This window comes from Polypterus senegalus, chromosome 14 (assembly GCF_016835505.1).
Source record: "Polypterus senegalus isolate Bchr_013 chromosome 14, ASM1683550v1, whole genome shotgun sequence".
NCBI lineage: Eukaryota > Metazoa > Chordata > Cladistia > Polypteriformes > Polypteridae > Polypterus > Polypterus senegalus.
In genome coordinates this window covers 36214807-36227515 of record NC_053167.1, presented here as the reverse complement: position 1 = coordinate 36227515, position 12709 = coordinate 36214807, and the positions used below count along the sequence as shown (strand labels likewise).

General features: G+C 36.4%; 1 protein-coding gene across 3 annotated transcripts in view; it reads right to left on the bottom strand.

Moving 5' to 3' along the window:
- stau1 (staufen double-stranded RNA binding protein 1) overlaps nt 1-12709 on the bottom strand; it is a 159006-nt gene that overhangs the window by 47576 nt on the left and 98721 nt on the right. For all 3 annotated transcript variants that reach the window (XM_039734931.1, XM_039734929.1, XM_039734930.1), the window contains exons 11-13: nt 11153-11299; nt 10231-10306; nt 3312-3640 (exon numbers count right to left, since the gene is read on the bottom strand). In XM_039734931.1, the coding sequence (XP_039590865.1) occupies nt 3312-3640; nt 10231-10306; nt 11153-11299 (552 nt within the window). The remainder of the gene's footprint in view (nt 1-3311; nt 3641-10230; nt 10307-11152; nt 11300-12709) is intronic.

The window sequence follows — 12709 nt, the reverse complement described above, 5'->3', positions numbered from 1 at the left end:
TCTCTCTTTTTCTCTCTCAGCAGCAGGCAGGCAGGCACATCTGACCGAGAACAATGCAACACGTGCGGAAATCATCGGCGCACACAAACCGAAAGGGAAACTGGCTTGTTCGTATGCCGAGTGTGTGGTCGTGAACCGAGGCAAAAGTTTGGCAAACTTTTTGGTTGTGAACCGAGACATTCGTGAACCGAGGTTCCACTGTATTCAATTATTTACCTTTATTTTTAGTTAGTCATCTGCAAACTTTTTTTTTTTTTGTTTATCAGTTTGGAACTACATAAAAGCTTGCTCAGAATACCTTCACTATTTTTCTAATTCATTATTATTGTTTAATGATAGTTAAAATGTGTAGCATTGACACACAGAGTTCCAGTGTCAGCAGGGGTTGCCGTAAAATTAATACTTTTAGAAAGTGTTGGTTTAGTAAAAGCTGAGGGCATAGAATTATTTAAAATTCTAATTCCTTAGTTAATGGTAACATTTTATGTTAATAATCTATCAGCCAGTGTATTTGTTTTATAAATTTAGCAGATGAGACTTAATGTTATTGTTTAACCTGTGACAGTAATGCTTAACTTTGTGAATATCTGTGAATAGAATGTACTAATAATGTAATATGCTTTTTAGTGTAAAACAACTAGATGTTGGGGAATTCTTATATTTTTGCTAAATAGTTAGTGAATTTTATATTCATTCATGATAAGGAAGCTGACAGGTATGAGCACTTCATTTATTAAATGATCTTCCACTGCAGAGTTGTTACATAAACACTTGTAACATACATATCTTAAGCCAACAGAGATATACAGTGGAATACGTACAGATCGGTTTACGACCAAAAAGTTTGCCAAACTTTTGCATCTGTTCATGACCACACACTCGGTATACGAACAAGTCAGTTTCCCTTTCGGTTTGTGGGCGCCAATGATTTCCGCACGTGTTCAGTCTCTCCCTGTGCAGCGCATGAGAGAGAGAGACACACACACAGACGCGCCCACGAGAGACACACACACACACACAGACGTGCGAGAGAGAGACACACACACACACAGACGCGAACGCGCGAGAGATAGACACACACACAGACGCGCCCGAGAAAGAGAGAGACAAACACACACACACAGACACGCCCAAGAGAGAGAGACAAACACACAGACGTGCGTGCGCACGAGAGAGAGAGAGACAGCTGGACGCATAAGGCTGAGAAGGCAGTTAAAGAATGCACCTGGGCTTGCTTTTAAAGAGATCCGAGCATTGTTTTAGACTTTTTTCTATTGGATTTTAACCTCCACTTCACTTCTGTTTACAGCGATCAGTTCGTGGCATGCATTATTGCAATGTTACTTTTCTTGGTGGTTTATTAAATTGCGGATTTTTCAAATGTTCATTTTTCCCTGTGCTTGAAACTCATTAAAATAAGTGTTTTTAGCGAGCGGTTCGTAGCACTATAGCGCAAACTCTTGCAGTGTTAGTTTTCTCTGTTATTCAAGGTTTTCTCAGTGTTATTCAATGTTTTCACATTAGGTTTACTATTACGCTGTGCATTCTATTGTATAATTAACTATATTTGTGCTTAAAAAATGTTTAAAAAAAGACATTTACATACAGTTCGTATGGTCTGGAACGGATTCATTGTATTTACATACAATCCTATGGGGGAAATTACTTCGGTTCACGACCAAATCGGTTTACGACCAGAGTTTTGGAACGAATTATGGTCATGAACCGAGGTTCCACTGTACCTGAAATCTGCAAAATATATAAAGAAATAATAATTCTATAATAATATAAATAATTAGTTAAAATATCTAACAAATACTAATAAATTAACAAGACAGGAGACATATGTACCTTGCATCCTACATTAAATTGACTCCAATTAATACCCAGGACACAAGCTTTGCATATTCAGGAACTAAATGGCATACAGCAACACCTCCTCCCATAAAAGAATGAAAAATGAACTGCTTGCAAGCTACTAAGGGTTAAAAGCTGGCAAAGCTGTTTTGCTATAACGGCAGGTTATTCATAGAGGCATATGTCATAAGACAGGGTGCAGTAAGCTGACCTAGGACAACTTCCTCTTTAGGAATGCCTCTGTTAGACACAGGAAAGATGACCTTTTCTTCTTTAGGACCCATCTGAGATGTACACAAAACAGAAATGGATAGCCGATTTGTGCAATATAAGATGAAATACTTAGGTAAACAATATTATGCTTTTTGATAAGTAAGGGGAAGGAGTGGGGGAAGAAAAAAAATATAAAGCCGACCGAAAAGGGAAATCTGCTCTCTTCTGCCTTGCAACGCATGAATCCATGTACTCATCTATGACTAAATAAAAGCTGATTGATTGAACTATTCCTGTCTTCCTTGGAGGTTTCTTCCACACAGGACATTGTGAGCACATGACTGGATGACTTGACATGTTGACTTGAGGAGCATGAGATTTTTTTATGGGTGTTTTTATATGTTTGCTGTTGTCCAGTGTTGGTCACCATAGGCTCCTGTTATATCGGAAAAGCTGTTTGTCGATTCTCCAGGAAAACATAATATAAAATTTTTGTCCGCCATTACTAAAAACTACACAGTGTAAGTAACATAAAAAATATATCATTTTTGGGTGATGTATTCCTTTAAAAAGAAGTAGAAATATGGCCATGGAAGTTACCCAAAGGTCAAAACACCAATTGAAAGCCTAAAAAAAAAAAAAATTTTGGTACCAAGTGTCTACTACCTGGATATTACTACCATTTTAGATATTCTCAGGAAATCTGAACTATGGGATGGGCTGGTAAATGTAAGTGATTTCTGAAAAAAATATCAATTGCAAAAAATGTTTTAAAGATGACATTCAATCTTCCAAAACTATATGGGAGAACATATGGGTTCAAATCCTGCTACTGACACTCTGTGGCCCTGCACAAGCCACTTAATCTGCCTGTGCTCCAAATGGAAAAACAAAAGAAATTTACTCAATTGTACTTCAAATGTTGTACATCTAGGGTTTAGGTCAAGGGATGTTAATAGATTCTACCCATTTTTAAAAGATTCCTAAAAATCATATTACACATGTCTGTATGTTTTAAATGTTTGAAGATTTTTCACATGCTTTAAAACTAACCTGAGATGTGAAGATTTTGGTCATACTGCAAGACATAATCCCAAATCACTGTCTTTGACAAATAAAACCATAGATTGCAAAGTACAGAGTGTTATTGACACTAGGAAAAGCTGAACAAACTCCAAGATTTTCACCATCTTGTGAAAAGCAATAAATAACTAAAATTAAAAAATACACAAAAGAAATACCTCAAGTCCTTGTACTCTGGAAAGATATTCAAGTTGCTCTGATGGACGTGTAAGTGGTCCGAGAGGAAGGTGTGCAAGACTGTTGTTATTTTTCAAAATAGTCTCAGCTGTTGGAGATGTGCCACCATAGAGCAGTTCCCGTGCGATCATTGCCGTAAATGTGGCCTTGGCTGGGTTAATTGGGGGCCTGCTGAAGTCTTTGGTGTGATGTCCTTGATTGGCACCCACAGCCTGAGCCACTTCTGGCACCATTGGCAGGATTCCTGCTGGGAGCTGCTGATGGCTTAAATATGGCATTCTGAACTCATCATCCTTATGGCCTGTAGAGACTACAGTAGAGGACATGCAAGTCAGTGCTTGAAGTGTGTCCTTGTGTATATGTTTATCAACTTTCAATTCTGCATAAACATCATTTAGCACAGATAATGCACAATTTTAAATCTCAGCAAAGTAAGCTTTATATAAAACTAAAGATGACATGTAATCAAAAGCTTGAATTCCTCTTTAAACATTTTAATATTCATATGTATAAATGCACCAATACCATTTTTTGTCAGCCAATACCAATACTGCATACTTAATAAACATTAAAGGCCAATACCGAGTATAGAATGAGTATTTTTACTAAAAAGAAAAGAATCATGCTAAACAGAGGGGAATAATATTTTTAATAAATTAAATGTGTTTTTATTTAAGAAAGAATTAACATGTATTATTTAAAATGAATAACAACACTTTTTTTTTTTTTATATTTAGCCAACTGGAATATCAATTAAAAAAAAATAAATGTGGCAGTAACATAAAGCCACATGCAAAGACTGAAACTTGGAATACTAAAGATGACTGTAAAATAAATCTAAATGGATTCTAACTTAAAATCTATATGTTATGTGTCAAGGGGAATTAAACATAGTGTCCAAAACAGACCTGCACAACAGAAAATTTAACTGTAGACACCATTTGTTTAACAGGAATTATTTTGCACAGCCATTTTACTAGTTTCTTCCACAAAAAAAATGTTTTTCTACTACCACATACTCTTTCCATCTTTTACATGAAAAGATTCCAGTCACTTACTGGTTTACTGTACTTCCAGCCACCTTACAGTTTTGAAGCTTTTTTGTATTTTAAACCCAATCCTTCTTTAACATTTCTGCCACCTAAACTTTTGAATCTAGTATTTGTTTGGTAATTAGAAAAAGCCAAAAGACATAACCGATACAGAGTATGAGTATCTAGGTAGTAGTATTAGGCAAGATAAGCATGCTAATGAGTAGTATTGGAGCATCCCTGAAATAAAGCAAATTTGTTAAAGTTAATGGTCAAAGATACAAAATACCCACAACATAATTGTGAAATTCCCAATAAGTTTGATGTGTCACATGACCTCTTCCTATTGAAAAAACAAAAGTTGGATCCAAAATGGCCGACTTCCAAATGGCCACCATGGTCACCACCCATCTTGAAAAGTTTCCCCCCTCACATATACTAATGTGCCACAAACAGGAAGTTAATATCACCAACCATTCCCATTTTATTAAGGTGCATCCATATAAATGGCCCACCCTGTACATATTAAATACTGTTTATTTGGATTTTTTTATTTTAATATTAGATTTGTAAAACTCATATGTGTGATATTATGGTGAAAATAAGTATTATATTAAAGTAGACAACAGGCCATTTATGACAATAATGCTAAATTTAATTACACAGTGTTGTCATGGGTATGTGTAAGAAGATGAATATAGCTTTGTGAGTGTATATAAGATGATGTCCAAAATGCTCAAGAAATTTTAGGCTTGAAAAAAAATATATATTGTAGCTGGTGTGGTACTAATGTATGCAAGTTGGATCAAAGCGGTAAATAGACTTTGGATTTGAATATCCTCATGTAATGTAAAAAAGCTATAGAACATAAAAAATATATATTTTGTGAAAAGTTTTGACATTTCGAGGATGGAGGTGGTGGTTACTGTTGTTCTTCAATAGGCTAAACCATGACCGAGCTGTTACTGAAAGGATAACATTCTATACTTCTCTGTTAGTAACACTCAGACCTCTGCTCAAGGAGGAAGCGCCTCTCACGTAACACAGGTCACCCCCCCTGAAGATGATGCTACACCCTTCACTGCCATCTGCTGTCACTTTCTTTCAGAAAGAAGGACCCGATGCACAAGAACGTAGCAGAGGAAGCCTACACCTATAATTCTTCCCACGGTGCTTTTTCTGTTAAGAATGGCATGCGCCCAGGGAGTTACCATTCATGCCTGATGAATGTTTGCTGTGTATTTTCCCTGTCAGCAATGCTGCATTCTTATGCAACAATAATTTTGCTCCCATCAGCAGAGCTTGTTGCAGTGCTTCTACTGTCAGCAATGCCACATGCCCACAGAGCCATTGTTTTCCTGGTTTACCACCGTACCACCACTTGCCGTGAGAAAATCCAAAGCCAATTTTTATAACTGAGGTTGCTGGCATCACAAATTCATGGATCACGTTACATAATCTGGATCATGGCATAATCTCTTGATTAAGAACAAGATTCAATCTCCAAGGCCCAGTGGTTCATGAGTTTTTGTTTGGTGGACAGACAATCCTTAGCATTAAATAAACTGCATAAAGATTAGCAATGTTTTGGCAACCTTGAATTCTACTGCAATGGATCGGCACCTTGTACTATAAGCAAAAGCTCCCCTCAATCTTAAAACAGGAGCAAGCCATTTAGGAGCATGAAGGAGTGACTTCTTATGTTTAAGTAAAAATGTAAAATAATTACATTCTTAGGTATTTGTATATAACAATGTCTCGTATACATGATAAAACAAGAGAAAAGAAAATACAGAGGGCTTGTCTTTGATTACATTTACACAGGATGACTTTCTCTTTTGTTCTTTCTTTGTACATTAAATACTGTATATGACAGAAAGCTCAGTGGGGCCCGGACAGGAATTTGGTTTTTTTCCCCACTGACCACCTGATCCTTAATTGTTTATTTGATTATTGTTTTTCTTTGTTTCTACTTTACTGTTTGAAAGGCACTTTGAATTATACTCTATGTAAATAAATGATGTTTTTAAATACCATCACTTTCATAATCTAATTTAAAACACATTGAAAGATGCTGCTATTCCATTGTCAAGCTCACTGTATGCTCTCACAGGTGTCAACTGTGGAAAAGAATGCAACTTTTCTGTAGTTACAGTATAATGCTTGTTGTTCAAGCCTAGTACAATGGAACCTTTGTGAGAGCACTGTGTCAGAAAAAAATAAACTTGGGCTTTGTTTCTCTAGGAAAACTTCTTATGAAAAATCACTACCAGTGTATTCAGTGTTACAAGCACAAAAGCCAATTAAAGGAAATGGCAATTCAGTTCAGGTCATTTCATGCTGCTTTGATTTCATTTCCTATAACTTATTCATATTTCACTCATTTAATCAAGTTCCAATTATCAACATTGAAGATTTAAATAAAACTTTTCAAATACTCAAAGTGCTTTACACAGACAATAAATGAATTCATACGTATATAAAACATCATAAACATTACCAACATCATTTATGTAGAACATCTAAAACAAATAAAACCTATGATTAACCAAATTCCTGTGTAAAAAGATGTTTTAAAAAATTTTACTAAATGATATTGGTTTCAGAGACCCAAGCCAGATAAAGTGAAGACTTGGAGTTAAAACCTCGAAAGCCTAATAACAATAAGCCTTTAATTGAGTCCTGCGGATAGTTAGTAGACCCTGACCATAGGACCTAAGAGACCGACTCACAGTGTAAGGATGTACAAGCTTCACCACAAAGCATTACTGGATATAAAAGAAAAAAAATGTTACAATGATTTTTAAAATGAATTGGAAGCCAAGGTAATGTCATTAAAAAATGAGTAATACAAGACCTTTGTTCTTGGTAAAAGTCTTGTTGCAGTATTTTGGATTGATTGAACACGCTCCAACAATTACATGCTCAGAAAAGTAAAAAGACCAATAAAAGGGTGAATAAATGAGCAGCTTCAACTCAGTCCTACACACAATATACCTTCTGTTTGACATCAATTCTTAAATGAAAATACATGATTTTTCTCCATGATCTAACATGTGGATCAAAACTCAGAGACTGGTAGAAAACAACACCTACCATATATACTCGCATTTAAGTTCTCCCGCGGATGTACTCAAATGTGGCACTTGCCAAGTTCTTTTGCCTGCCTATGGTAAAGTCATCCCTGATGGAGGATCGCAGGAATCATGGGAAAGAGGGGTCCTTTCATCGGATTGGCTGGACCAGCACTGTTTCAGCCGTGGAATGGCCAAATGGGGGATGCAGCTTGATGGATGAGGTCTCCAGGACTCTAAAAATATCCAAATCTTATTATGTGATATCATCTACTGTTAAATTCTGCTCCGTACTTCTAAAACTTTTATTTTTATGCTGTATTGAGGATTTGTTCTGTTCTGGGTATTGTATTGTATTGTATTGACCCCCTTCTTTTGACACCCACTGCACGCCCAACCTACCTGGAAAGGGGTCTCTCTTTGAACTGCCTTTCCCAAGGTTTCTTACATTTTCCCTACAAGGTTTTTTGGGAGTTTTTCCTTGTCTTCTTAGAGAGTCAAGGCTGGGGGGCTGTCAAGAGGCAGGGCCTGTTAAAGGCCATTGCAGCTCTTCCTGTGTGATTTTTGGCTATACAAAAATAAAGTGTATTGAATTGTATTGTATAAGTCGGGACTTGATTTTACCGTATAGTTTCTCGTATTTTATAATGTTGGTCGTATAAGTCGAATGCAGAAAACTCATGCTATTGGTTCAAGAGATTATGATATGCTAACGCCCACGTGAGAGAGTAACCATGGAGCACACTGCCTTTTTTTTCTATGTATTGTGCCTATGTGACCACATGGTAATACCCAAACTATTCCAAATTGACGTTAGTACTGTTTAGTGTTTTTTGTATTTCACACCCTCATACACCTTTATTGTAAGAGCATCCCTTATCTATTATGGAGAGTTCGATCAGAAGAAAATATGAAGCTGGTTTTAAATTAAAAGTCGTTGAAGTGGCAAAAGAAATCGATGCAACAAAATTCGATGTGTCTGAGAAACTGATGCGTGATTGAAGAAAGCAAGGTCATGTAAAAAAAATAAATAAATAATAGTGGTATTTTTGAATGGGCGCATCAATTGGGGTATGATTTTATGATCAATTTTTTGGGTTTGAAAACCCAACTTATACGCAAGCATATATGGTACATTTCAAATTTTAAGGAGAATAAAATAAGAAAGGGTTCCTTGCCCTTCCTTGTGGAACAACAAACCACTTCAGTCTTCTCCTCATTTAGCTGAATACCTTTATTAGTCATCCAATACTTTACTGTAGTCAAATATTCAATTAAAACAAATAATAATCAAGGTTAAAAGGAAAGATGAAACTGTGCATCACCTGCATAAAAAGATATATTGTTAAAAATACTACTAATAACCTGTCCCAATAGGAGCATACTGTATATAAAGAAAACAAAATAGGCCCCAAAATTGAACCATGAGGAACTCCACTTGACACTGCAGCAACAAATTTGAAACTTAAACAGAAAAGCTCCTATCCTGAAGATAATCCAGAGCTGAATCTGAAATACTAATCAACTAGTTTAACCTACAAATCAGGATCTGATGATCTACAGTGTCAAATGCTGAATCAAGACAGAAGATTCTCCTGCATCAGCAGTTATTATAAGATCACTGAAACCTTACTGTGAGTAGTTTAAGTAGAAAGCACAGTGCGAAAAACCAGACTGAAATGTATCATACCTGTATATCTTTTGCACATACACAGGCATTCAGAAGCCTGGAACCACAGATAAATTTTCATGTTCTTCATAGAAACAACAGGCTATTCAGCCCAACAAAGCTTGCCAGTTCTATCCACTTAACTCTTCGAAAATAACAGCAAGTCTAGTTTTGAAAGTCCCTGAAGTCCAACTGTCAACTACTTACTTGGTAACTTGATCCATGTGTCTATGGTTCTCTGTGTGAGGAAAAGCTTCCCAATTTTTGCAAGAAATTTAACTTTAACATGTTTCTAACTCTGTCCCCATGTTCTTGCTGAACTCATTTTATAGTAACAGTACTGATCCAATGTACTAATTCCCTTCATAATTTTAAACACTTCAACTATGTGACCTCTTATTCTTTTTTTTTTTTGACTACAAATCCGCAGTCTTTCCAATGTATATCAGTTCTGTTTAGAAATCTCATCTCTAAAGACATTATTCTGGTGATTTATGTATCTGACTCTCTCTGGTGCTGAGCTAAAAGAGCAGAACAGTGATTGACAGCAACTTGGGGTGTATACTTGTCATCTATTTAACCTGATGCATACCATACAGAAGAAAGAATAATAGAAACAGCATAGAGAAGAACAGCAACTTTAAATGGAGACTTCAGATTAAATATCTTGTCATCTCTAATCTTTCTTAGAGGGGAGTTGAAGCTGTTTTTCAATATAGCAGTTGGATGGAATTTTATACAAGGGATGTTTAAAAAGTTTCCGCACTCTTGTATTTTCATTGGAAGTGAAGGCGGGAGGAGTAGTAATTGGGCATTGAGCTGGTAAGATGCTGGGAAAATTGCATCGCAAAGGAAGGTGACTATGTAGAAAAGTGATGTAATTTGGTTTTGAAATTCTTAATAAATAGAGTTAAAAAAGTGTGGAAACTTTTTGAACGCCCCTCGTATAATGTAACAAACATTGCTTTTCCAACTTAATATGTATTATAATGGAATTTCAAAGACAATAAAATGAAGCAAAAAAAAAAACTTATTCAAATGTCTGGTAAAATAAAAAAGTTTAAAACAAGTTTGCTTTGTATGTCATAATTTAAGAATTGTTACAGAATTTTACTTTTAAACCTACCTGAAGCTCCCTCTTCAGGACAGCCTGGCTCAAAAAATGTAACTTTTCTGCCATCACCTGTCTTCTTCATTGGCACCTAAACAGACAAACAAGCACAGTTTTCTTTGAATTCAAATTCATACTTGTAACAACTACAAAGTTTGAGAGAAAAGATACCTGTGCTGTCTGTGCATATACTGCAGTTAACTTTCCATTCTATTCAATTCACATTATGTTCGTCATCATAAGCAGAATTCTAATTATTCCTATTAAAACAGGTAATGGCAGGATCCAGCAACCAGAAAGAAAAGTTTCATTTTAATTCACATCATTGCGTTTCTTGTCAGGAGAAGAATTCTTAAATATTTATATTAAAACAGATAATGAAAGGTTCCCACAGCAAGCAGAAGAATTATTCTTCACCCTGCAAAGCTAGGAGAGAACCTCACTATTACAAAACTGTCAAAACTATAAGGAAGATCAGAACATATAAAAAAGCACTTTTGACAGACTATCTACAGGTTAAAATAAGTGAATATTTTATAATTCATACTAAAGATAGAATAATTAAAAAGAAAAACAAAACAAGTGCTTGCTCTATAAAACCAAGCAGGGCTTCAGACTACACAATTGAGTGCTAAATTCAGAGTAACCATCTGTCCACAATGGCTGCTTGTGGGAACTGAAGGCTAACCCTGCAACATTGTGTGCAAGGTAGCAACCAACCTTTGGAATGACACCAGTTACTACTATTTGTACCTAAATACTAGAAATTAAAGAGCAGAAAGAGAAACAAATGAAAATAAATGAAAAGCAACAGTGAAATTTAAACTACTGTACAAGTAAAGGAAAACAGTTAAAGGACCAGTTATGGCTACACTGCAATTAATACTTACAAGAAATTAATGAAATTAAGAAAATTGTTTTATATTTAAAGGCTTACTTTTTCATCAGTTTTTAGTGCAGGTTTGGGTGGATGTGGTGGAGGCACTTTGAAGCCCATTAGTTCCAACATCTTCTCTGCTGCATTACGCTTAGCAACCTTCTTGTTAGGACCCACCCCTTCGGCAGTCTGATCATTGATTTTAACCTACAAATCAGAAAGCACTGAATAATATTCATTATTTCATTAAAATGTTACTTCATAAATTAGGCTGAATTATTTAGCCATATCTGACTCCCCAAATACTCAATAAAAAGCAGCCCCAGAAAATGTCCTGCATGCTCACTGCATCAAAAAGTCTGTATCACCTTCTGCCCTCTTCATGATACACAGTTAAACCAACATTTCTAGAATATTGAAAATGGCTCCACACCTGCATTCAGGACTCTTTTAATAAAGATTGTACTTAATGTCTGTAGTCTGCCCTTTCTGCACATTATATTCTGACCTATCACCTCCTTACTACATTTCCAAAAACATGACCATGCAGTCACTCTCTAGGTATCATCTCCACTAATGCTAAGCAACATCCTCAGAATAAATCCTCAGTGATGCTCCACCATTTTCTCAGTACCTTAACTGTTATCATTTGCCTGAATACTTTTTTCGTTATTTACAGTGGGTACAGAAAGTATTCAGACCCCCTTCAATTTTTCACTCTTTGTTATATTGCAGCCATTTGCTAAAATCATTTAAATTAATTTTTTCACTCATTAATGTACACACAGCACCCCATATTGACAGACAAAAAAAAGAATTTTTGAAATTGTCACAGATTTATTTAAAAAGAAAAACTGAAATATCACATGGTCCTAAGTATTCAGACCCTTGGCTCTGTATTTAGTAGAAGCACCCTTTTGAGCTAATACAGCCATGAGTCTTCTTGGGAAAGATGCAACAAGTTTTTCACACCTAGATTTGGGGATCCTCTGCCATTCCTCCTTGTAGATCCTCTCCAGTTCTGTCAGGTTGGATGGTAAACGTTGCTGGACAGCCATTTTTAGGTCTCTCCAGAGATGCTCAATTGGGTTAAAGTCAAGGCTCTGGCTGGGCCATTCAAGAACAGTCACAGAGTTGTTGTGAAGCCACTCGTTCGTTATTTTAGCTGCGTGCTTAGGGTCATTGTCTTGTTGGAAGGTAAACCTTCAGCTCAGTCTGAGGTCCTTAGCACCCTGGAGAAGGTTTTTGTCCAGGATATCCCAGTACTTGGCCGCATTCATCTTTCCCTCGATTGCAACCAGTCGTCCTGTCCCTGCAGCTGAAAAACACCCCCACAGCATGATGCTGCCACCGCCATGCTTCACTGTGGGGACTGTATTGGACAAGTGATGAGCAGTGCCTGGTTGTCTCCACACATACCGCTTAGAATTAAGGCCAAAAAGTTCTATCTTGGTCTCATCAGACCAGAGAATCTTATTTCTCACCATTTCAGAGTCCTTCAGGTGGTCTGATGAGACCCTAAGCACACAGCTAAAATAACAAAGGAGTGGCTTCACAACAACTCTGTGACTGTTCTTGAATGGCCCAGCCAGAGCCCTGACCTAATTGAGCATCTCT